Here is a 26,550-nt window from a genome sequence, read left to right on the forward strand (position 1 = left end):
TATATCACCTAAATGTGGAATTCGTGGAGGTGCATACAAGCTGACCCAGACAGTACGATTATCAAACAAACAAAAGCATAAAACACTTACATATCAACAAGGGTAACAAACAAAAGTTACTCACATATCGACGAGGGTAACATTAGCCTCATCTTGAAGACTCCTTGCAATAAGAGATCCAGCAACTCCACCTCCAATCACCACTACTCTTTTCTTCTCTGCACCTGAATCCGCCATGCCTCAATTCGACAATGCAGCATACAAAATAAAAGTCCAATAATATCAACAAGCACCACAATTCCCAAAGAGAAATCCTGTTCAAAATGCTCTTTATATACACAACATATACATATAAAAAAAATTCAAAAAATGTTCCAATTTCCTAGCTAGTGTTTTTCCTTCTCAAGAAAATTAGCTAGGAAATTGAATCAACTGTTGATTTTTTTTTTTTTTTTAATTTTAATTTTTTTCGTTTTGGATTTCTGCTTAGGAAATTGATGTGATACTTGTTTCTATTTAAAGGAAAAAATTGTATATCGGCGAAATTAATCGCCGATATACCTCTGCTGCTTGGATGAAGGATTGGGAAGAAGATAATAAATAATGGTATATATAATTATAATAAAGGTAAATAAAAATGTGAATGGTTAAGAGTAGAGAAAGGGAGGCATCCTGTGTTATCTTGTGTTGTGCATGGCAGGACTTGCTTATTTCTAGGAGAAATGGTTGAATGCCATGCACAAATATAAGTTTGTATATGTGAGTCATCATTTACATTGTGTTTGTTAAGGATAATTCAAAATCATTTAAGGATAATTCTTGCCTTGATTAGGAGGTAAAATTAATAATCTAAAGTAAAATTTTAATCTGAGGCCTTAAATATATATATATATATATATATAATAAATAAAAAATTAATGTTGTTTTTTCTTATTTTTTTTTTCATAATTGTTGTTTTTAGTGTAGTATTATATTTCACATAGTAATGTTATTATTTATAATAGTAATTAAGGATTGATTCAGGTTAATAATACGTTAACTATGCATTTTCAATACATAATCTTGGATGTTATTGTATACATATTATTTATAGGCATAAATACATAAACTTTCTCTTTAACATGATTCAAGCTGAAGCTAAGTTAAAGGGCATAGAATAACAAATAGTACCGAGATAAGTTATTCCATCCTTTTGGTGGCGTAATAATCCCAGAATAATTTATCTTGGGATCAAATCATATAATGACAAAATTACCCTCCAAATTCTTTGATTATCACTTTTTACATATATAAGGTGAAAAATATTTTTGTAAACAAACAATATATTCTTAGAAATCAAACAACTACTAAAAAATAATACTGGGATAACTAATCTCAGGACAACTAATCCCAGCATAACTAATTCCGGCATAACTTGTCTTCAAACCAATCGACCACCCAGTGTTTAACAGGTGATAAGGTGTTGAAATTTCACGCAAAATTTTCAAAATATACTTAACGGGTACATCCATGTAATCATATCATATATTTACAGTCAAACCTTCCTATAACAACATTGTTAGTTCGATTATCTTTTGACTGGTACAGTGAAATGTTGTTACAATTTGAGCATAAAACATAACATAACATGAAAATTTTGATTTTAAAAGAACTTGACGGTTATAGTGAAACGTTATTATAGAGGATGACTGTTGTAGAGACATTGTGCACCAATAAACGAGTCCAAGCAACATATGCAGTCTCTCTCATTTTCGTTTATCTCCTTCGATCAAATCGTTCTGCTTCCAACAAGAGTCAAACTCAGAAAGTGTGGTAAGTCACTCGCAAAGGCCATTACCAGCAATGGGGTTTATGTTTGAGATGTCAGCTTGAAATCCCGATGAATCGAGGAGACAACCAAAGAAACTATACTTCTCAAAAAAGGATGGAATGGCGACCTATGGTAAGAGAGCCTTTAGCACCAGAGCGAAGGATGACGACTGATTCAGTTACATTCTTCCTATATTTGAGATAATCATCTAGTACTCCCGAACTACGGCTAAAGTTGCTACGACATACTCCAACTTCACAGGGATCCTATTACTCCTGAGCTCAATTTTAGCGTATTTTTGTCACCCTTTTGTGCTGACGTGACACCTTTATTACATAAAATGAAGTCCACGTTAAACGTGCCACATCAGCTAAAAAGATTGACAAAAGGTGCCACGTCAACTAAAAAGGCTGACAAAAATATGCTAAAGTTTAGTTCAGGGGTAATAGAACCCCCGTGAAGTTGGAGTGTGTCGTAGCAAATTTGGTCATAGTTCAGCGTATACTAGATACTTTACTCTCTACATTTTCAAATACTTTATGTCCAAAAGTCAGTCCAAATTTATAGAAGAGTGTACACAAATGAGACTAAAAGTAGTTTACACAATAACAACATCAAAAAATCTCTACTATTTTGTTTATACATATATGTCTTCAAAACATGACGGGCACCTCGAAGGTCACGGGTTCAAGTCATGGAAACAATAGCCTTGAGGTAACTGGTTCAAGTCGTGAAAACAACAGCCTCGAGGTCACTGATTCAAGTCGTGTAAACAACAGCCTCTTCCAGAAATGTAATATAATGCTGCGTACAATTAAATATTTGTGGTTCGGCCCTTCTTCGAACCCCGAAACAAGTTTGACAAATTCACTTGTTTTTTTCAAGCCAATTAAGAATGCCTTTTTCTGATTCAGTGAGTTCCTCCTCTTGCTTTTGCTTCAAAGTGCCTTCTAAGTAGCCAAAATAGTCTCTGTAATTTCGTTTATAGTAATTATCCAATCTCTAAAAAAATTAAAAAAAGGTAAAAATTAAATTCAATAAATAATTAGAACAAGAAGGTAAAAAATTTTACTCCCTCTGTCTCATTTTACGTGGCACCTTTGACCTGACATGAAGTTCACACAACAAAAAAAAGTAAATGCTCTGTTTCCACCTGAACTATATACGAAAGGTCCTATTTATTTTTGGCAACCTTAGTGTCTACGTGTCACATCAGTGAATCAACACACTGAAAGTCCATGTAGGCACACGTATGTGCCATGTAGGCACTAAGGTTGCCAAAAATATAGTTTTAATTAATCCAGGGGTAATAGGACCCTCCTAAAGTTCGGGTGTGTCTCAACAATTTCGTGTATAGTTTAGGGTGGAAACAGAGCATTTTCTATTAAAAAAAAACGGACTTTTGAAATTTATGGACTAAAATAAGTCATGGATGTCTGTATGACTATACATGAAGTTGACTGAGGCGGGGCCAACTTATTCATCGAGTTTCAAACCATGCGTCACTAGTTCTCGTGAGTTCTGGTTTACAAAAAATAAGACATAAGCATCCAGTACCCCTTGAACTTGGTCAAAGTTGCTACGATACACTCAAACTTCATAGGAGTTCTATTACCCCTGAACTCAATTTTAACGTATTTTTGTCACCCTTTTGTGCTGACGTGACACTTTTATTATATAAAATGGAGCCCACGTAAACGGTATCACGTCAGCTAAAAAGGTTGACAAAAGATGTCACGTCAGCTAAAAACTTGAAAACTATGTCAATAAATATGATATTTGGATTTAACTTATATACACTAGAATAACATAAAGGACTTTAATACTATAAGTTATTATGATTTTTAATATTTTATAGCAGGTAATTGTATTACTATATTACTAATCTCACTTTTTATGAACGATAATTATTTTTTCGATGAGTTGGTAGTATAATTTTTTTTTTTTTTTTACATTATCAGTATATAAAAATTAAACTCATAATATTTACCTCCTTATCATTCTTGGCCTTGTTCTCTTCTGACTTCTTGAGATATCCTATTATAAGAAGAATTATACAAACATTATTTGAATTATTTTGTGATAAAAATTGTGACTGAAAAAATAATGAAATACTTTGTTCGATTTAATTTGTTTGTCTTACTTTTCATTTAGTCCGTTTTGAAAAGAACGTATTTTTCCTTTATTGATAAATTTTTAATTTTAATTTTTCACATGACATATGTAAGACCACGAGAATTTAACGATATTATGTTACATGCTGTGTATCTTTAGTTTAAGATCAAAAGAGCCAACAATCTTATTTTACTTTTTTGAACTGCGTGTCAAGTCAAAACCATAAAAATAAATTGAAACGGAGAAAGTAGTAAAGAAAGAATGTGAAATCCAGAAAACATACTCTTAAAACATAGAATGTCTTTACCTTTTTTGTTAATTTTTTAATTTCAAACTTTCTACCTGATATATTAAAGACCACAAGATTTAACGACATTTTGTTACAGTCTTTATTTGATAATCATGGTGTCCGGGCGAGCTTGCGCGCACCTCGACTAATTCCATGAAACACCTACCACTACCCACTAGGCCACACCCTTAGGTGCTTGTTATATTCTACGTATCTTTAGCCTAAGATCACAAGATCGAGTAAAGCATCGGGTGCCTCTGAACTATAACCAAATTTGCTACGACACACTTCAACTTCAGATGACCCACGAACTAAATTTTAGCGTATTTTTGACATTCTTTTTAGCTGACATGGCACGTCACCTTTGATATGGGCCCCATTTTATGTAATAAAAGTGTTATGTCAACCGGAGGCGGAGCTAGCCTCCTTTAGGGGGTTCGGCCGAACCCCCTTCGACGGAAAAATATGAGTACTATTTATACATAATTAAAATTATTTTTTATGTGGTTATGGTAGGTGTTGAACCCCTTCGACTAAGTTTTCTTTGAATATTGAACCCCTCAGTTGAAATCCTGGCTCCGCCTCTGATGTCAGCACAAAGAGTGACAGAAATACGCTCAAATTGAGTTTAGAGGGGTAATAGGACTCCTGTGAAGTTGGAGTGTGTCGTAGCAAATTTGACCATGGTTCGGGGAGGTACTGAATGCTTATCTCCACAAGATTCAAAAAACTTTTTACACTTTCTTGAACTTCATGCCAAATGAAAATCAGACAAACAAATTGAAACGTAAAAAAACTTTTTACACTTTCTTGAACTTCGTGCCAAATGAAAATCAGACACACAAATTGAAATTGAAATGTAAAGGAAGAATGTGAAATCAAGAAAACATACTCTTAAGAAGCTCATTTTGAGAATCATTGACTTGAACAATTGCAACAATTGTTGAAAATAGAAGCCCTCTTCTTCCTTGCCTTGTTTCTTTTTTTGTTGTTACTTTAATTTCTTTGGTATTATCAATTGCTTGCACATAAAATCTTGAAAAAGAATTAGTACAATTTCCAATAGTTAATGCCATGGAGATGATAAAGTTATTTTGCTAAAATGAAATAAACATTTTAAAGGTTGGTATAGAAGCTAAAAATTAAAATCTTATCTTTTTTGTATGTGGCAAACAAACTCTTTTGAAAATATCTACATTGTGTGGACCCTTTGGGACCATTATTTTGGGAAAATGCAAAGAGTTTAATTAGGAATTTTATATATAGTATAGCCATGTAAAATGTAATTAGCATGTTTTCTTGATTCTTGTTGATTTTTTTCTCTGAGTAAAGCATCTAATATTCCCGTAATATGGTCAAATTTGCTACGACACACGCCATTTTCACGAGGTCCTATTACCCTTGAACTCAATTTTAGCGTATTTTGGTCATCCTTTTGTGCTGACGTGACACCTTTTGCCAACCTTTTTAGCTGATGTGGACTCTATTTTACATAATAAAGATGTCACGTCAGCACAAAAGGTGACAAAAATACGTTAAAATTGAGTTAAGGGGTAATAGGACTCCTGTGAAGTTGGAGTGTGTCGTAGCAACTTCTGCCATAGTTTGAGAGGGTACTGGATGGTTATCTCTTTTTTCTTTGATGATGGATGGCGGTTTCTGAATCAGGTTGTGCGGATCTCAATTATTCCACCAAGTACTTTACTGGATTTCAACTGTTTCATTGAGTACATGTCACATGTCACCTCACACCAACAAAGAGATATGAGGCCTATCAACACGTAGGTGCTTTGAAGAAATCACTTAGAAATTACCTAGTCGTTTTTATCTCTATTGCGATTTGACTCCTAACCTCCCATTGTTTTCATGAACTATTCCATCGAATACATGTTAGCGAATCTCACTTATTCCATCGAGTATATGCTACTTTCTACCAATACATATATCGAGTAACTTTGCTCAATAAGACTTAGCAGATGGAAAGAAATCACGTAGAATTACCTAGTCTTTTTTGTTTCTATTGCAATTCGGGCTCTAGCCTCATGTCATTTTCATCCTCTTCATTGACAGTTTCAACACACTAAGATATAAATCTTATATAACCAATCATCTTGACCTCGATAAACAACACGTGCAATGCACGTGCCCAGAAACTAGTGTCACAAAAAGCAATACCTACACACTTGTAAAAGTTTGCATGGAAGTGACCAAGCATAGTTTTCAACTAAGTTGCTCGGACTCTTCAAAAATATCTACGGGTGGGACAAAAATAGCGTATTTTTGAAAGATCCGACACGGGTGCGACGACATTCTTGGAGAGTCTGAGAAACTTAGTTGAAAACTATGCTTGGTCACTCCCATGCAAACTTTTACAAGTGTGTAGCTATTGCTTTTTGTATTTTTGGAGAGTCCGAGCAACTTAGGTTTTCAACACCAATGGCATGTATAATGATTTAAAGGATTCGACACGAGTGCGACAACATTTTTGAAGAGTCCGAGCAACTTAGGTTTTCAACACAAATGACATATAGAATGATATATACTCAAATAGGCATGCCAATTTTTCAAACCTAGATGATGTGATAGAGGACTTTGTCAAAGTCATTCAACTTATTTTTAAACAATTTGATAATTGTTGGTTCATTTTTTCTTAATTAAACGAACTTTTTGGAGAATTTTGCATTATTATAATTCAAGTTATTGACTATGGAATGCAATCTTTTTCAATTCAACTGGTAAAGTTTCTGCCATGTGACCAGGAGGTCACGGGTTCAAGCCTTGGAAACAGCCTCTGGCATAAATGCAAGGTAAGGCTGCGTACGATACACCCTTGTGGTGGGGCCCTTCCCCGGAGACCGCGCATAGCGGTAGCTTTAGTGCACCGGGAAACCCTTTTTTGTTAAGCTTAAACCAACCCTATGAATCTTAATATTTGACAATCTAGGATATTGTTCATCATCTTGAAATCATGTGGTTAAAGAAAGTTTTCTGTATATTTGCTACTCTATTTTACCGTTTTTTGCTCGTTGGTGGTTGCTATGAAGGTGAAAGAGTAGCTCTAATGAGCTTCAAATCCTTGCTGACTGATCCATCTAATCGGTTAGCTTCATGGAAAGGCGAAAACTGTTGCAGTTGGAAAGGAATCGAATGCTTGAGTTCAGGTCGTGTTGTAGTTGTCAATCTCCGGAATCCTCATCCGGATGAAGTCATGATCAGTATCAATAATCAAGTCATTTCAAATTCTAACAACGCGTTTGATTTTGCGCTTAAAGGTGCTATATCTCCGCTGTTGTTCAGTCTCGACCATATCCAACATCTCGACCTGAGTTTCAACAACTTCGTGTTCTCAAAGTTACCTGTTGAGATATCGAACTTAACAAAGTTGACTTATCTCAACCTGTCGAATGCCATGTTTCAAGATTCCATCGACATGCAGTTCTCGAACCTGACATCTCTACGGTCTCTTGATCTATCGTGCGCCAATTTAGTACCTGATTTTTCTTATGTATTTGTTAGCACGACATTACAACCAAAGTTAGATGTTGGCACATTTTTATCTTTTTCTGTCTAGTCCAAATCTAAGGTGGTTAGAAGGACTCCGAAATCTCAGATATCTCGTAATGACAGGTGTAGATCTATCAAAGGCCTCGGAATCATTTCATTGGGCTGAACCGGTATCGAGCCTTTCAAATCCCATATTACTTTGATTATCCAACTGCAACATTTCAGGAAGAATTCTGATAGGGCAGTTACTTAACCTTTACATTCTAACATCCACGATACCTGATATGTTTTCGAACCTCACAACCCTCTCGGTTCTTGATATTAGTGACAACGATTTAGATGGTCATATCCCTTACCTTCCTCAACTCGAACAACTTTATGATTCTAACAATCCTGCTATGACCATAGATCTTGTTTCGATGTTTTCAGCCACGTGGTCGAAGTTGAAGTTTCTCGACAAAAGTTTCACTCATGTAGGCGGAACGCTTCCTCCTTCTTTAAGCAACTCAACTTCGTTAACTTTTTTCCAAGCTGATGGATGCTCGATCCAAGGGTCTATACCTTCTTCAGTTACAAAACTTAAGAAGTTAAGAATGCTGACGCTCAATGACAACAATATCACAGGCCAACTTCCTGTATCCATGTCCAGTTTGATAAGCCTTCGATACTTATCTCTGATCCAGAGTGGTTTACGAGGGTATATTCCTACTTCGATTTGTCAAATCCTCTCACTCGAGTACCGGAATATAGAATGGTTCCCTGGTGCATACTTCAGCTTCCTAAGCTTTTGTATCTTTCTGTTAATAAGAATAACCTGAATGGTAATGTGCCGCTGTCTTTGCTCCAGAAGTCTAGATTGGATCTGACGAGCATCGTGATCTTAATTTTGGTGAACAAAAGTCTATCAGGAGCCATACTGTACTGGTTGTTCAATCTACCAGCCCTATCTGCACTAGATTTACCGATGAATAACTTCGAGGGAGTTATACCTCCAACGATTCAGATGAAATCTTCACTTTTCCCATCAATAGTAAACTTAGCCAGAAAAAAACTTCAAGGGCATATCCCTACTCAGCTCGAGAATGTTAATGTCATCGATTTATCACTTAACAATTTCGTAGGCTCAATTCCAGCACAGATGGGAGAAATTCCAGCAATCAGGTCCATAGCACTATCCGGAAACAAAATTCACGGTCCAATACCTGAATCATTTTGCCAATCAATTAATGTTCTCCAGGTTCTTGATCTCTCTAATAATAGCTTTTCGGGCATCATTCCACGCAGTTTAGGGAGCTGCAAGTCTCTGATTTACCTTAGTCTTGGACAAAACAAGCTCACTGGAAGTGTTCCAGAAGAACTTGAACGTGTTACAAGCCTTCGTTGCCTTGACCTGAATGGAAATGAGTTTGAAGGTTCTTTTCCGACAGTGATTGAGAAGTTTCAAGAACTGGAGATCCTGAATTTGGCCGGCAACAGATTTAAAGGAAGGATACCAAAGTTCATCGGTGACCTAAACCACCTTCGTATCCTAGTGCTTGCATCAAGCTCATTCAATGAATCTATACCGGAAGGGGTAATGAAGTTGGAAAATCTACAATTATTAGTTTGTCCAGGAACAAACTGTCCGGTCCGATTCCTGAGAAGCATGAAGGATTGAAAAAGATGACGAAAACACAAAACCAGACAACCATCTTAGGTTATTATTACTCCAGTTCACCGGTGCTCTGTTAGAAATAGTCACCAAAGGACAGATGCGATTTCTTGTGTCAGTGTATTCCTACAACACTGGATTCGATGTCTCAAGCAATGCTCTTACCGGTAAAATCCCTGAGAAAATCGGCCTTTTAAATGGAATTCCATTCCTGAATCTCTCACATAATAATCTTACCGGGCTGATCCCAAAACTATTGGCGAGATGATTTCACTCGAGTCATTGGATCTCAGTTACAACCAATTAACAGGTGAAATTCCAGTGACATTGGCAACGTTGGATTTTCTCGCGTATCTCAACTTGTCTTATAACAATTTGAGCGGACGGATTCCTACCAATCCACATTTTGACACACTACATCCAGACGGAACAGCATATATCGGAAACAGATACTTATGTGGTTCTCCTGATGGGATGAACTGCAGTAAAATTGGACCCTCTACCACTGAAACAATGGAGAACAGATACAACCAAGAAAATGTCCTTTTTATTGGTGTAATATTCTCGGGCTTTGTAACAGGAATATCCGGCGTATTTCTGCTGTTATATTTGATAGATGACAACTGGAGGAACAGGTATTGGAGGGTAGTAGACAAAATTGTGTTGAAAATAGTAAACTGTAAACCATGATATGTATATATATAACTAAAACAAACAGGAAATTTTCTTGATCGTATTTTTCTTCTATTTTTTCGGTAATAGAAGTTGTACGGTTGCTGCAATCCATCCCATCGGGAGCACCACATAAGTATTTGTTCCCAATATATGTTGTTCCATCTTGATACAAAGTGTCAAAATGTGGATTTCTTGGAATTTTTCCACTCAAATTGTTGGAAGACATGTTGAGATGTTGAAGAAAATCTAACAATGTCAATGTCACTGGAATTTCACCTGTGAAATGGTTGTTACTGAGATCCAACGACTCGAGTGAAATCATTTCACCGATAGTCTTTGGGATCGTTCTGGAAAGATTGTTACGTGAGATATTCAGAAATGGTATTCCACTCAAAAGGCCAATCTTTTCAGGGATTTTACCTGTAAGAACATTGCTCGAGAGGTCGAATCCAGTGTCGTAGGAATACACCGACTCAAGCCAATGCGTCTGTCCTTTGGTGACTATTTCTAGCTGAGCACCGGTGAACTTGAGTGAGTAAACATAACCTAAGATGGTTGCCTCATTTTGCCTTTTCGCCATCATTTTCAAGCCATCGAGATTCTCAGGAATGGGACCGGACAGATTGTTCCTGGACAAACCAATATATTATAGATTTTCCAACTTCATTAGCCCTTCGGGGATAGATTCATTGAAAGAGTTTGATTCAACCACGAGGATACGGAGGCTGCGTAGATCACCAATGAACTTAGGTATCTTCCCTTCAAATCTGTTGCCTGCCAAGTTCAGAATCTCCAAATCTTGGAAGTTCTCAATCACTGCTGGAAAAGATCCTTCGAACTGATTCCCGTTCAGGTCAAGGTAACGAAGGCTTGTAATGTGTTCGAGCTCTTCTGGAACACTTCCAGTGAGCTTGTTTTGTCCAAGATTAAGGTAAATGAGAGACCTGCAGTTCCCCAAATTACGTCGAATGGTTCCTGACAAGCTGTTATTAGACAGATCAAGAACCTGGAGGACGTTAGATGCATGGCAAAATGATTCAGGTAAGGAACCGCGAATTTTGTTTCCGGATAATGATATGGACATGATACCAGGAGTTTCTCCTATCTGTGATGGAATTGAGCCTACGAAATTGTTAAGTGTCAAATCGATGACATTAACATTCTCGAGCTGAGTAGGGATCGGGCCTTGAAGTTTGTTTCTGGCTCAATTTATCATTGTTGGGAAAAGAGAAGATTTCAGGTGAATCATTGGAGGTATAAACACGATGAAGTTATTCATAGGCAAAGCTAGTATAGAGAGAGCGGCAAGATTGAACAACCACTGTGGTATGGCACCAGATAGACTGTTGTTAGCGAAATTCAGAACCACGAGGCTCGTAAAATTTGAAAAGAAATCCGGGATTTCTCCTCTCATGTTGCAAGATGTGAAGTCCAAAATCTTGGGCTGGAATGTTTGCGCGAAGGTTTGATCTGGATCATCGATTTCCACTGACAATCCGCTAGTTCCTAAACTAATTTCATCCAATCTAGACTTTCGGAACAAAGAAAATGGCATATTACCATTCAGCCTATTCCTCTGAATATAAAGAAATGAAAGCTTAGGAAGCTGAATTATGCACAACGGAAGACGTCCTGTTAGATCATTCCATTCTAAATTCAGGTACTCTAGGGAGGAGATTTGACAAATCGAAATCGGTATGTTACCTTCTAATTGGTTCTGAAACAGCGATAAGTATTGAAGGGTTGTTAAACTGGACATGGATGCAGGAATTTGGCCTGTGATATCGTTTTCATTGAGCATCAGCACACTTAACTTTTCAAGTTTTGTGATAGAAGAAGGTATCGACCCTTGTATCGAGCATCCATGAGCTCGGAAAAAGGTTAACGAAGTTGAGTTACTTAAGGAAGGAGGAATCGTTCCACCTACCCGTGTGAAGCATATGTCGAGTAATGTCAACTTTGACCACGGTACTGCGAACATTGAAACAAGATCTATGGTAACAGCAGGATTGCTAGCAACAGAAAGTTCTTCGAGTTGAGGAAGGTAAGGGATATGACCATTTAAATCATTTCTACTAAAATCAAGAACCGAGAGGGTTGTGATGTTCGATAGCAGATCAGGTATCGAGGATTTTAGAACGTTAGAGCTCATATCTAGACTAGCAATATTAGTAAGGTTAAGAAACTGCGCTATCGGAATTCTTCCTGAAATGTTGCAGTTGGACAAACGAAGTGACATGAGATTTGAAAGGCTTGATATTGGTTTAGCCCAATGAACTGATTCAGACGCCTTCGATAGATCAACACCAGTCAACACTAGATATCTTAGACGTTGGAGTCCTTCCAACCACCTTAGATTTGGACTAGACAAATAACCGTAACTTATAAAAGATAACAACGATGAGCTAAAATCCAACTTCAGTGGAAATGTCAAGCTAACAGAAACAGAAGAATAATCAGGTACTAAGTTAGCACATGAAAGATCAAGAGACCTTAGTGATGTAAGGTTTGTAAATTGTATGGCGATGGAATCTTGAAACATGGCATTCGACAGATTGAGATAAGTCAACTTTGTTAAGTTCGATATCTCAGCAGGTACTTTGAGAACATGAAGTTGTTGTAACTCAGGTCGAGATGTTGGATACGATCAAGTGTGAAGAGCAATGGAGATATAGTACCTCTAAGGGCAAAATCGGACGTGTTTTTAGAATTTGAAACAACTTCCTTATTGATATTGATCTTGACTTCAATCGGATGAGGATTCCAGAGGTCTACAACTACAACATGACCTGAACTCGAGCATTTGATTCCTTTCCAACTGCAACAATTTTTGCCTTTCCATGAATATAACCGATTAGATGGATCAGTCAGCAACGATTTGAAGCTCATTAGTGCTGCTCTTTCACCTTCATAGCAACCATCAACGAGCCAAAAACAGTAAAATAGAGTAGCAAATATAAGGAACTCTTTCTTTAACCACATGATTTCAAGTGTTAATGTTTTATAATACAAGTTAAATGCTTGCTTCTTATAATGTCTTCATGAATAAAATAGCATTATTTGGTGTAAATTTCTATATTAGTACCAGCAATTTTCAAATTGTTTGAAGAATATGTGACTGACTTTGACAAATTCATCTACCAAATCTCTTGCAAGTTTGAAAAATTAATAGAACTATGTTTGAAAATTAATACAACTGTCTCAATTATTTTTTTGACTTTGTTACTTCTTCCATACACACTGAGCTTTTCACATAAAACATATTCGATGTACATTTTTAAAGTTTACTTACATCCTTAACGTATCGTAATTAACTAAACTGTACTTTAACGCATTGTATAAATGAACGTAGGCTACTTAGAAGTGTGTCATACTAACAGATTTTACTTACTTTTGGCATCCGCGTGGTGTTTTGTAACGAAAAATTGACTTGTATCACAGAAGAAGTCACAGGCCAAATCTGGAAGTGCACGCGGCCAGCACCCAATGCCTAACTTTCATCGAGGACCGGCCAACTGTCTATGTCATGAACATACAATGTTACTTTAAATAAGTGAAAGATATGGCTCAATGGCCTAAACATATCTTAAAATCGTAAAGTATGTCAAATGAGCCTCATATATATAGTGCGGAAAATCACACATATACTAGTACACGAGCAATCACAGACGATTCACAGATATCTGCTGTTGCGTTCTTATTGTATCAGCAACTTTTAAATAATGATCTTACGCAGTTACATACACAACAACAACAACAACATACCGAGCGTATTACGCAGTCCATACCACTACCTCATATGAGGTAGAGAGGTTGTTTCCGATAGACCTCCGTCTCAAGACATATAACGGTATAACAAACAAAAAACATAAAAGCACACAACAAAATGAGATAACACACTGCTAGATAATAAAGCAAATAAGATACCCACAAGGTACTACTATAAACTATCTATCCAAAATCATAGAAATCACCGAAACAAAACGAACAAGAAACTCCAGGCGCACATACAAACAAAGAAGTCTTCTCTACTATAACTGCCGAACTCCTACCCGCTAACCCTCTACCCTAATCCGAGTCCTCAACCACAAGAAAAGCACAAAAGCCCCTCTTCAAAAACACCTATTAATTCCCTTCATTTCTCCTTAATGAAATCCAAAATCTATACTTAAGGCATGCCAATTTTTCAATCTAGATGATGTGATAGAGGACTTTGTCAAAGTCATCCCACTTATTTTTAAACAATTTGATAATTTTTGGTAGTAATAGTGAAATGAAGACACTTACCAAACACAGTCCATTTTTTCTTAATTAAATCAAGCTCTTGGTGAATTATGCATTATTATACTTCAAGTTATTGACTGTGGAATGCAATCTTTTTCAATTCAATAGTATAAGTCTAAACCAAATAATGCCTTTTTCTCCATGAACCTTAATACCTGACAATCTAGGATATTGTTCATCATCTTGAAATCATGTGGTTAAAGAAAGTTTTCCTTATATTTGCTACTCTATTTTACTGTTTTTCGCTCGTTGGTGGTTGCTATGATGGAGAAAGAGCAGCCCTAATGAGCTTCAAATCCTTGCTGACTGATCCATCTAATCGGTTATCTACATGGAAAGGCGAAAACTGTTGCAGTTGGAAAGGAATCAAGTGCTCGAGTTCAGGTCGTGTTGTAGTTGTCAATCTTCGGAATCCTCATCCGGATGAAGTCATGATCAATGTCAATAAGGAAGTTGTTTCAAATTCTAACAACACGTCCGATTTTTCCCTTAAAGGTACTGTATATCCATTGCTCTTCACTCTTGATCATATCCAATATCTCGACCTGAGTTTCAACAACTTCGTGTTCACAAAGTTACCTGTTGAGATATCGAACTTAACAAAGTTGACTTATCTCAATCTGTCGAATGCCATGTTTCAAGATTCCATCAGTACACAATTCTCAAACCTTACATCTCTACGGTCTCTTGATCTATCGTGTGCTAATTTAGTCCCCGATTTGTCTTCTGTTTCTGTTAGCTTGACATTACAACCGAAGTTAGATGTTGGCTCATTTTTATCTTTTATAAGCTATGGATATCTGTCAAAGTTGAAGTTTCTCGACATAAGTTTCTCTCATTTAGGCGGAACGCTTCCTCCTTCTTTAAGCAACTCAACTTCGTTAACTTTTTTCCAGGCTGACGGATGCTCGATCCAAGGGTCTATACCTTCTTCAGTTACAAAACTTAAGAAGTTAAGAATGCTGACGCTCAATGACAACAATATCACAGGCCAACTTCCTGTATCCTTGTCCAGTTTGATAAGCCTTCGATACTTATCTCTGATCCAGAATGGTTTACGAGGGTATATTCCTACTTTGATTTGTCAAATCCTCTCACTGGATTACCTGAACGTACAATGGAACGAGCTAACAGGAAGCGTTCCCTCGTGCATACTTCAGCTTCCTAAGCTTTCGTATCTTTCTGTTCAGAATAATAACCTGAATGGTAATATGCCACTGTCTTTGATCCAGAAGTCTAAATTGGGTATGCTTTCTTTTGGAATTAACGGATTGTCAGTGGAAAACGATGTTCAGCATCAACCCATTCTGCAAACTTTCCAGCCCACGCTTTTGGAATTTACATCTTGCAAAATGAGAGGAGAAATCCCAGAGTTCTTTTCAAATCTGACGAGCCTCGTGATTTTACTTTTGGCGAACAACAGTCTATCAGGAGCCATACCATACTGGTTGTTCAATCTACCAGCCCTATCTGTACTAGATTTATCGATGAATAACTTCGAGGGAGTTATACTGTAACACCCCGCATTTCAGGCTAGAACGAAAACCGTCATTTCTATGCGTAGATGATCCAAAAGCCTTAAATCCTATGCAAATTTGGCATGTTAATCAATTATGGAGTGTGGGAACCTATTTGAGCATGAATTGAGATCATAGAGGTCCCCTAACTCAAGGTCAAGTTGAAAGCTTTCCTATCGTTCGAGTTTTAGTGAGCGTCGAAACATGGGTCAACTTCAATTGACCATAACTATTTGTATATATAGAATTAGAGGGAATAATATGTATCAAATGAAAGGTCTTTGAATTATCTTTCCAAAGATACCAATTTCACCAAAATCCAACACCCGAGCAAGAAGTTATGGCTTTGCAAAGTGGAGTGTGTCGCCCAGCATAAGGTGTGCGACGCACACCCTAACTTATGCCATAAGGTGTGACGCACACCCTAATGTGTGCGATAAAGTGTGTGCCGCACAACCTATCTTATGTGATAAGGTGTGCACCGCATACATTATGACCCAAGTGACTTAAACACTCCATTTTTGGGGCAAAATGGTCCTTTTCCATCCTTATTCAGCCATAAACACGAAATTCAGTCCCCAATTCTCCAAAGTACATCCACATTCTCACGAATTCTCTCAAGAACACTTCCAAGGATTTCAAACTAAAAACCCAAATAAATCAAGATTCAACCATGGGTTTTCAAATTGATTGAAGATTTGGAATCCCCAAACCATAGGCTTCAAGAATCATTCATTATTCTCCATAATCGAGGTACGCGGGGTTTTCCTAAAATCTCATGGGTATAGAAATCATGATTTTAAGAAAGGGGTTTTCAGATTTATGAATACATTCATTTTTTAGAAATCTTGACGGTATTGTTTTGGTCATTTGACCTTCCCCCAAATTGATTTGAAATTATATATATATATATATATGTATGCATATGTTTTATGATTTATGAATGAATTGAGAGCATGACTCACATGAATCCCTCTCTTGGTATGATTTTTTCCAATTTTCTTATGATATGGATTGTTTTGAATGTATCTTGAAAAACATGATATGAAATATCTTGATTAATGCTACAAATTGATTTATGGTTTTGAATTCGAAAGAGAGGGTTGTGCATATCGATAAATGTTGAAAATAATCATATAATGAAAGAGTGCATGATTTTGCCAAAAGCACATGACCACCATATGCTTGAACAATCTCAGCATAGTTTTGACTTGTGTTCTCGAAACATGAAATCTTTTATATTGTTTGCATGTTTGGGTGGTTTGAACTGTGTTTTAATGAAAGAATTATGCATGATGCATTATGGCTCAGAAATAGGACTTGTAAGTCTTGGTGTGACGACACCAATTCAGATTATGCCATGATAATTCAGAACAGAATAAAGTGCACGTTTGAAATCAGATTTTTCACATGTTGAAACTAGAAAAATGCATGATTCAGAACAGGATAAAATTGGGCATAAAGAGAGCTTATGTGGTTCCCCAAAGAAGGCATGAGTTCAGACCAACTCATTGCCAGAAACCGTGATTTGTTGATCCGGATATATTAGATTACGCTGGCCTAGTGCCGTGTGGTGTATCAGAATAGAAACTCCAACCCTTGCGGCACACTTGGGTTGGGGGCTTCCCAGCCAAGTAAAAGGAGGATTCCATACAGCCCGTGGGATTTTAGAATTGTAGGGGTGTGTACCACCTAGCTCAGAATTAATACGAAGAACAGAACTGCATTGCCCATAATGATTTATGATGCCCATGTGTTTTAGAACTATTTCATGCATGATGTTTTGACAATTTGCTCTCTCCTTATTTTATTTATATAAAAGCTTTATTTTGGATTACTTTACGTACCAGTACATCTGTATTGACCCCCCCCTCCTTCCTCCAGGTTCTGAGGCTCAGTCTAGGGGTCTAGAAAAGGCAGTAAATTTTATCAGACAGAGTTGCAGTGCCCATTTGGTGAGCCTTCTCTATTCCAGAAGGCCTGCCTTGTAAGATTATGACACTTATCATCGTTTTGGTCTACTGGGGGGCTTGTCCCAGTTTCATATAGTTGTCATATTTTCATGTAGTAGAGATTTCACAGACTGAGTCAGATGTTATTTAGATGTAGTTGATTTACAGTTTCCACACTTATGTTGAATTCAGAATTGACCATATTTCCATAGCAGATTATGTTTTCGCATCTTCTTTTATTATATGAATGTTGTGCTTGATTACCAGATAAAGAAGGACGTTTCGGGCCTTCATGGTTTGGGATGTTCGTCACGGCCAGGCCCTATTTTGGATCATGACAAACTTGGTATCAGAGCATGGTTCATGGTCCCAGGGTGATTGCGAAATCGCATCGGGTAGCATCTTGTTTATGGGTGTGTAGCGCGCCACACTTATAAGCAGGAGGCTACTAGGAGTTTAGGAATGTCCCTCTTTCTTCATATTCTAGTTCGTGCAATAAAGCCAGAATGTTACTTTTTCATATTCTAATTCATGCTATGGTGTCGCCCATATGAAAGTAAAGTTATCCCAATTCTTTCCTTACTTTGATATGCTCAGATGTGTCTCATTGTTGAGGTGAATCAAGTGCAGAAGTTTAGAGTTTAAATAGTATGGTCCTTTTTATTTAGCCATATAAGATTCTGAAATTGTGCAAGGACTTGAGAAGAGTCTGTTAGTGCTTCAGAGTGTATTGATTCTAGTGAGAACTTTGGTTCTGATGAAATCATGCTTCTCAGCCTGCAGTATTAAGGGTATTCAGTCCTTTTCAAAAAAAAAATTATGTTGCAAATGTCATGCTTAAGAGGGAATGAGATGTAGCAAGATGTTGGAACTGTATTTCCACCCGAGTAGTAGTATAAGTTAAGTGTCAGTGTCATGACCTATTGGTAGTGATGTTGGATCAAGAAGTTGGTGATGTGAAGTCACAAAGTTAGAAGTTAGAGTGAGGGTAGCTTTTGTGCAAATAAATATTTTAGTTGAATAACCGATGTTTGAGGATAATTTACCCTTTTATAGTGATAGACTAATGTGGTAGCTAGTAGCAGGTGTGGATTGTATGGTAGTCTGAGGGGGAAGTTTTTGACTCAGATTTTTTATTTATACAGAGTAAGATGTGTATTTTTTATATCATTGATATTGTGTGTCAAGTTTTTATCACTTGTAATCTTGTTATCATTGTGTTTTTGAAACTGAAAGTCTAGTAAAGCCGTGAGAGGCCTATTTTAATTCATTAGCAACTTGTTATTTATCTTCTTGTTCTTGTGTTGGTTGGATATATGTGTGGTCGAATCTTTTCGTATGAGATTGAGATGGTAATGAAGTGATACGTCCTTGGGTGTTAGTTTAATAGAAGGTAGAGAAGGAGTTATTAGTTAAGGTGAATTGTTGTTTGCTTGATGTATGAAAATGGCTAGATGAGCTAGTAAGTTATAACTATAGACTCATGGTTGTTTGTGGAATTTAAAGGTAGTCTAAATGTACGCTTGGGTAAGTAAGTGTGATGTGAGAAAGCCGTATAAGTATATAAGATTGTATGGGGTTATAATATAAGATTAAGGTTGATCATGTCTATTATGATACTTTATTTCCCCCCCTGACCTTCTTTTTGTTGGTAGTTATAAACTAGTACTATTTGTGAGAAGGTATGTAGTAGATTTTTGAGGTATTTGGATAGAATGTTCAAATTTGACGGACTAGTATATTATGTTGCCTTCTTCATTGGTGGTAGATGATTGATGCTAGACCATTGGCTTGAATTTAATGTAGGATGTGGATGTAAGAATAGTGGCATGAGATTAATGATGTATGTTTTGTGGGAATAAATTAGTAGGCTTGATGTGTTGAAATAGTGCGTGCTAATCAGTTATGATAGGGAAAACTGTAAGATCATGATCGATTATTATTGTTATGAAGTTCTAGTGTACCGGTGTTTCATGATGTTTATTTCATGGTTTCCAAGTGAGAATTATGCTTAAGGTTGGGTTGTAAATCATGTTTAGCACTAGACACTGAGTTTGATCAGTTGATGGCTATGAAGGTGGATGTGATGATTTCTTAATTAATGTACTATTTATATGGAAGTGATCTAATAGGTTTGAATAGTGTATGCAAGAGCTTAAGTTTATTTGATTCATAATGAAGTATGATGTTGTATGTATGAGGTAGAAGTATGCCCAAGGTGATATGGAGTTGCGATATTTTCTAAGACTATTACATGTTATGTGTGGCAAGTGGTACTACTGAGTTCCTAGGTGGAGAAAGACTAGTTATATGGTATATCGTGTGCTAGATAGCCAAGTTAAGGAGTTTTGATTGATAGTGTGGTGCCTTCTTATATGATCTTGATTCTTATAGTATAGAGATATAAGTTTGGAGTCGCGATATTAATATACTGTGATGGAAGTAGTATGGTTCATCAAAGGCTTGGGGATATCCATGTTAAGTGTTAGAATCTAAGTTTGAGTTTTGAAGACTGAGCTGATAGAAATAGGAGTAGAAGCACTAGATGGTGTGCACTTCAACTATGGGGATACTCATTAAGATTCAAAGTTGGTAAGTTTTCAAGTACTATATGATGACTATTGAGACTATAGAATGATAGAGTGTATCTCGGAAGGTAATATTAGCAGTGGGTTTTCTCACTTTCATGTGTAGTCATTTGGGTTAAGTTCTATTAATTACGTGTATTGTCGTTTTCCAGACCCTAGAGTGTAGTAAGTGTAGTTCAGTTAGAATCTAGTATGGGATCTCTCAAACTTAAGATGATGGCTTTAAGCTAAGGAGGAGATGATAGAATGAATAACCAAGTAAGGCTCTCAGATTCTTGTAGTAATATAGTATGATATAGAACGTCAGAAAGTGAGGGTGAGACTCAACCCATTCTTATCTCAGTATTTTTCAGTTATCCCAATACCTACTCATGCCTCACGTTTCAATTCCATGATCATTGTTCATGTTCATGTATATGATAGAGAATCACGTGCTCTTCCATTTCTAAAAAGAGGAGTTTCAGTTCATTCAGTAGTTGGAATCACATTCCATATGTTATGAACTCCAAATTGAGGTCATGTAGCTCATGACTCATGTATTTACGTGTTATAGTGTGCTCAGTTTCCATAACTCATGCTCTACGCCAAATGATTGGCGAGTATGCCCTCAATTCAGATTTACTTTGATAAATCCCTGATGTTGATTTATTATTCCTCAGGCCTCAGCTAAGTGTCAAGTCTCATATAATATCCTTCCATGCTTCAAGGTTTTATGTTCTAACCTTTTGGTGACTCCTTATGTAATGATAGTGGTGATGAGCGAATGGTTTTTGTCGATGAAAGATCATTGTATGCTTGTTTTGGATGAGGCCATAAGTATGAAGTAAGATTTGGGGCAAAGCCTTTGATACATGTGATGGTTAATGGAAATTTGTGTGTGTATGTTCTTGGGGTAGCGCGTGGGAGTTGTATTGATGGTGATTTAGAGAATATATGAAGTACGCCTTGATTAATGTTGCCTTAAAGTTCGTATGTGGTTATAAGTATGTGGTTATAAGGATAGGCTTGAATGACATGTTGGGATGTAAGTGGAGGAATGCAATATACGCTAGCGAATCCATAGTAAGAGTTCAGGGTTGGTCATTGAAGTGGTAAAGCACGTTATTCTTAGGGTGTGATCTTTAAAAAGATATATAGAAGGTTGAATCATATGGTTTATACTAGTATCGTGGTATGGCATGTTGTATTTTGTGATTTGAAGTTAGGCTTGATCACAGTGAAAGGATTTAAGCCACTTTAGACATTTGTAGAAAGATTTATGAGGATTATAACTTGAATCAATGAGTATGGTAATTAAGGAGAATAGTGTAGTTAAGGGATACTCAAGAAGTGTGCTAAGCTTGAAAGTAAGAAGTTGCATGGCCTAGGGCCTGGTAATTCTATTCCATGCTATAGAGTAGTGTCATTGTTGTTATTCCTTGGTTGGGTGCCTCGTGTAAATCATGCCCAAGGTTCTTTGTTCCCTAACACTACTATGACTTCTTTAGAAAGAGTGGTGAAGAGATACTCCAGTTAAGTATAGGTTCCAGTATAATTCCGCATGTATAACCAACAATTCAGTTTAACAGTCGGGCAAGCAAGTTACTGTGATTTCTCACCTTTTCGCCCAGTCCTACTATTCGAAGTCTCATGCTTGTGACCATCCCAGGAGATAATCTATTCCCCATGTAAATTGCAAATTCAGTTCAGTCCAAGCATCATGTTTCAGATTCAGCAATTTAGTCATGACTCTGTTCATAAGAGTTCAGCACACAATTTCAAAATTTTCCAAGTATGTTCGCTCAGACAGTGTAATACCCTTATACGATCTAAGTCCATTTGTCTTATGATTCGTACTTGCATAAGTTATCATTTCTCAATTTAATATGTATGATTTCATCATGATCGCTTCAAGGGAATCCTAAATTCTCAGCATGAATCAGCTCCTTAAAGCAAGTAAAGTCAAGTTAGCTCTTTAAATGTTTTAGATCAGTTATATCTTTTCTTAAAAGACACATCATGTCTGCGTTATTCCATATCTTTAAGATTCAACATTCCTACCCATCATTCGAGGACGAATGATCCCAAGGGGGAGATAATGTAACACCCCGTATTTCGGGCTAGAACGAAAAAAGTTATTTCTATGCGTAGATGATCCAAAAGCCTTAAATCCTATGAAAATTTGGCATGTTAATCAATTATGGAGTATGGTAACCTATTTGAGCATGAATTGAGATCATAGAGGTCCCCTAACTTAAGGTCAAGTTGAAAGCTTTCCTATTGTTCGAGTTTTAGTGAGCGTCGAAACATGGGTCAACTTCAATCGATCATAACTCTTTGTATATATAGAATTAAAGGTCCTACTATATACTAAATGGAGGATTCCATACAGCCCGTGGGATTTTAGAATTGTAGGGGTGTACCATCTAGCTCAGAATTAATACGAAGAACAGAACTGCATTGCCCCGAATGATTTATAATGCCCATGTGTTTTAGAACTATGTCATGCATGATGTTTTGACAATTTGATTTCTCCTTATTTTATTTATATAAAAGCTTTATTTTGAATTACTTTGTGTACCAGTACATCTGTATTGACCCCCCTCCTCCCTCCAGGTTCTGAGGTTTAGTCTAGGGGTCTAGAAAAGGCAGTAGATTTTATCAGAGTTGCAGTGCCCAGTTAGTGAGCCTTCTCTATTCTAGAAGGCCTGCCTTTTCAGATTATGATACTTATTATCGTTTTGGTCTACTGGGGGCCTTGTCCCAGTTTCAGACAGTTGTCAGATTTTCATGTAGTAGAGATTTCGCAGACTGAATCAGATGTTATTTAGATGTAGTTGATTTACAGTTTCCACGCTTATGTTGAATTCAGAATTGACCATGTTTCCGTAGTAGATTATGTTTCCGCATCTTCTTTTATTATATAAATGTTGTGCATGATTACCAGATAGAGAAGGACGTTCCGGGCCTTCATGGTTCGGGATGTTCATCACGGCCATGCCCTATTTCGGGTCGTGACATATACCTCCAATGATTCAGATGAAATCTTTACTTTTCCCATCAATAGTAAACTTAGCCAGAAACAAACTTCAAGGCCCTATCTCTACTCAGCTCGAGAATGTTAATGTCATCGATTTATCACTTAACAATTTCATACACAGATAGGAGAAATTCCTGCAATCGGGTCCATATCATTATCCGAAAACAAAATTCATGGTCCAGTACTTGAATCATTTTGACAATCAACTAATGTTCTCCAGGTTCTTGATCTCTCTAATAACAGCCTGTATGGCATCATTCCACGCAGTTTGGGGAACTGCAAGTCTCTGATTTACCTTAATCTTGGACAAAACAAGCCCACTGGAAGTGTTCCGGAAGAACTTGAATGCATTACAAGCCTCCGTTACCTTGACCTCAACGGGGATCAGTTCGAAGGATATTTTCCAGTAGTTCTTGAGAAATTTCAAGAACTAGAGATCCTGAAATTGGCAGGCAATAGATTTGAAGGGCGGATACCAAAGTTCATTGGTGACCTACACCACCTCCGTATCCTTGTGCTTGCATCAAACTCATTCAATGAATCTATACCGGAAGGGGTAATGAAGTTGGAAAATCTACAATTTATTAGTTTGTCCAGGAACTAGTTGTTCGGTCTGATTCCTGAGAATCTTGAAGGACTGAAAAAGATGACAAAAACACAAAATCAAACGACCATATTAGGTTATTATTACTCCCTCAAGTTCACCGGTGCTCAGTTAGAAATAGTTACCAAAGGACAGACGCGATTTCTTGTGTCAGTGTATTCCTACAACACTGGATTCGGTGTCTCAAGTAATGCTCTTACCGGTAAAATCCCTAAGAAAATCGGCCTTTTAAATGGAATCTTGTTGCAATTCTCAACGGCTGAAAAAAAAGTTAGTTAGAATTAGAAAGGAAGTTTATCGTTTAGTCCTCTCGGTTTGTTATGTATTTCTTTGTAATCCCCAAGTGGCTTAGTTGTAATTTGTACCATGTGTTAGAGAAGGTGCTTGGCCAAGGCCTATTAATAGTACTAGCTGTTTCAGAAAAATAATATGAATGAAAAATTTCTTTAGCTTAATTTATCTTCTCTTTTTCTTATCCTACAAGTAATTTTCTTCTTGTTTTCCCTTTAGTCTTCACTGTTCCATTGCATTTTTACCTGTTGCAAATTCATTTATACAACATTTGGTATCAGAGCTACTATCCTGAGCTCTGTGGGAATCATGTCTGACGAGATGAAGGAGCTTAAAGAGATGTTCGATCGAATGACGATGGAGATGACCAATTTTTTCCTAAGGCAGAATCAGATTGAGGAACAATATGAGAAGGCCATTAACAGCTTGTGCAAGTCCATACACGAGATCCAAAAAGGAGATCAAGGTAAAGGGAATGCCATTAGTAAGGAAGCCGAGATCTACACTCCCTCTGGAAACCCTATGATATGGGCTACCTCTGTCTTTACGGGGAATCCACCAGGCTATCATTATGGTGTTCAAAATTCCCAACAATTCCAAACTCCAGTAAGTGAGTACTACCAGCAACAAGGTTATAGTAGAGGTCAACAATTTTTCACTAATGCAGGACAAATACCTTCCATAGGTTAAGGAGGAGGGAGATTTCATCATGCTGCAAATCCACCTTCATCTAGCCACCATAATGGATCCTTGACTCGTCTAACTAAGGTAGAGTTCCCTCATTTTGATGGTACTAACCTTCGAACCTGGATGTATAAGGCCGACCAGTTCTTTGCATATGATGATACCCCCGTAGTGCAGAAGGTTCGAGTAGCTGCTCTGCATTTTGATGACATAGCCATATAATGACACCTATCTTATCTTAAGAGTAAGCTATACCTTCTATTTCCAACCTGGGAGGAGTATATATATGTGTTAATGGATAGATTCGGGGGCAAATACGAGAATCCCATGGCAGAGTTTAAGTTGGTAAAGCAACATGGTACTGTGAAGGAATATATGAAAGAACGCGATAGGATTATGGCTAGATTAAATATTTTGCCTAAGCATGCCATCAGTGGGTTCATCATTGGTTTGAAAATGGATATTGGATTTGTTTTGAAGAGTCATAGGCCATTCACACTACCTCAGGCATATCAGCTGGCTAAGAACATTGAATCCCAGTTTCAAGCTCAGGTGAGAGTATCAAGGAATCACATGACTAGTGATGAGGGTTCATTTCAAAAAAGGGGTTATAGTGCTGCTCCTGCCAGAATTATGGGGTCAAAGAAGGAACCAGCTGTAAGTTTCAATAGAGAGAGAAGTAGAAGACTGACTCAGGCTAAAATAAGTGAGAAGAGGCAGAAGGGCTTATGTTTTTTCTATGATGAAAAGTTCGTACCTGGTCACAAATGTGTGACATCCACCAGGCTCCATCTATTGGAGGTAGATGAAGATTATGAGGTAGTGGTGGTGGATAATTGCAAGGATCCCGAACCTGAACCAGGGCAGGAATGAGAAGCAGAAAAGGAGGTTTGTGAAATATCCTTGCAAGCTTTACAAGGAGTAACTGGTTAACAAACCATGAGGGTGACATGTTATTGTGATCATGGCCCACTCAACATCCTCATTGATCCAGGTAGCACACACAATTTCATGGAAGAAGAGGTAGTCGAGAAATGGGGTATTCTAAGTCAGACTGTTAGCCCATAACTGATCAATGTGGATGATGGAGGGATTAGGCAAACGGTGGAGGCATGTAAGGGGTTCAACTGGCTGATGGGGGTTACCTCTTTTGAGGACAACTTCCTTCTCATTCCCTTAGGTTCATGTGAAATCATTTTGGGAGTGCAATGGCTCAAGCCCCTAGGTGACTTGTTCATGAACTTTCAAACTCTTACGATGAAGTTCCAATATCAAGGCAGGGAATGCACTTTGACAGGTATCAGGGAAAAGACCAAGATAGTTAAGCCCGAGAAATTGGACAAATTTGTTGATCACAAAGCAGGGCTCCTAACCATAGTCCCAAATTGGGATAATATATATCAGGTACACAAGATCACAAAGCAGGGTACCAATTTTCCCTTATCGGCAAACATGGTTTCCAGCGATGAGCCCTTTCACTCAAATGCCTTCTTCGGGAATCCACCTATCTCATGTAAAATCAATGCATTCAAACTTCATTTAATTCAATCACATATCATATTCTGTA

At 37.2% G+C, this 26,550-nt stretch overlaps 7 protein-coding genes across 10 annotated transcripts in view; 2 read left to right on the plus strand and 5 right to left on the minus strand.

The window, feature by feature from the left end:
* The window catches only part of LOC107871364 (apoptosis-inducing factor homolog B), a 7,579-nt gene extending 6,811 nt beyond the window's left edge, over positions 1-768 (minus strand). Inside the window, exon 1 of one of the 3 annotated variants that reach the window (XM_016718279.2) lies at positions 125-768. In XM_016718279.2, coding sequence (XP_016573765.2) covers positions 125-237 — 113 coding nt within the window. In that variant the 5' untranslated portion in view covers positions 238-768. Of the gene's footprint in view, positions 1-8 lie in introns of all 3 variants that reach the window. The other 2 variants (XM_047412833.1, XM_016718280.2) reach the window with 2 other exon arrangements.
* A 1,582-nt stretch (positions 769-2,350) lies between these two features.
* Positions 2,351-5,374, minus strand: LOC107871366. 2 transcript variants are annotated; one of them, XM_016718283.2, is made up of 3 exons: positions 5,107-5,374; positions 3,801-3,847; positions 2,351-2,812 (listed from the first exon to the last, which is right to left on the minus strand). In XM_016718283.2, exons 1-3 carry the CDS (start codon positions 5,288-5,290, stop codon positions 2,678-2,680), a joined length of 366 nt encoding a protein of 121 aa, XP_016573769.1. In that variant the 5' UTR covers positions 5,291-5,374; the 3' UTR covers positions 2,351-2,677. The 2 variants fall into 2 exon arrangements, with proteins under 2 accessions (XP_016573769.1, XP_047268790.1); XM_047412834.1 differs by having other exon boundaries at positions 2,351-2,915; positions 5,107-5,359.
* A 1,808-nt stretch (positions 5,375-7,182) lies between these two features.
* LOC107872202 (leucine-rich repeat receptor-like protein kinase PXL1) lies at positions 7,183-9,375 on the plus strand. The gene is made up of 2 exons (XM_047412288.1): positions 7,183-7,673; positions 8,343-9,375. The coding sequence occupies exons 1-2, from the start codon at positions 7,183-7,185 to the stop codon at positions 9,373-9,375; spliced, it is 1,524 nt and encodes a 507-aa protein (XP_047268244.1).
* Positions 9,376-10,690: 1,315 nt separating this feature from the next.
* On the minus strand, positions 10,691-11,128 carry LOC107872203 (probable LRR receptor-like serine/threonine-protein kinase At1g74360). Its single transcript, XM_016718972.2, has one exon. The coding sequence runs from the start codon at positions 11,126-11,128 to the stop codon at positions 10,691-10,693; it is 438 nt and encodes a 145-aa protein (XP_016574458.2).
* Positions 11,121-13,058, minus strand: LOC107874475 (receptor-like protein 46). The gene has a single exon (XM_047412835.1). The coding sequence runs from the start codon at positions 12,584-12,586 to the stop codon at positions 11,249-11,251; it is 1,338 nt and encodes a 445-aa protein (XP_047268791.1). The 5' UTR covers positions 12,587-13,058; the 3' UTR covers positions 11,121-11,248.
* On the minus strand, positions 12,619-13,026 carry LOC107872204 (receptor-like protein EIX1). Its single transcript, XM_016718973.2, has one exon. The coding sequence runs from the start codon at positions 13,024-13,026 to the stop codon at positions 12,619-12,621; it is 408 nt and encodes a 135-aa protein (XP_016574459.2).
* Positions 13,059-14,519: 1,461 nt separating the features above from the next.
* LOC124898642 (LRR receptor-like serine/threonine-protein kinase GSO1) lies at positions 14,520-24,989 on the plus strand. Its single transcript, XM_047412289.1, has 3 exons — positions 14,520-15,800; positions 23,625-23,960; positions 24,519-24,989. The coding sequence occupies exons 1-3, from the start codon at positions 14,520-14,522 to the stop codon at positions 24,987-24,989; spliced, it is 2,088 nt and encodes a 695-aa protein (XP_047268245.1).
* Positions 24,990-26,550: the final 1,561 nt, after the last annotated feature.

This window comes from Capsicum annuum, chromosome 5 (assembly GCF_002878395.1).
Source record: "Capsicum annuum cultivar UCD-10X-F1 chromosome 5, UCD10Xv1.1, whole genome shotgun sequence".
NCBI lineage: Eukaryota > Viridiplantae > Streptophyta > Magnoliopsida > Solanales > Solanaceae > Capsicum > Capsicum annuum.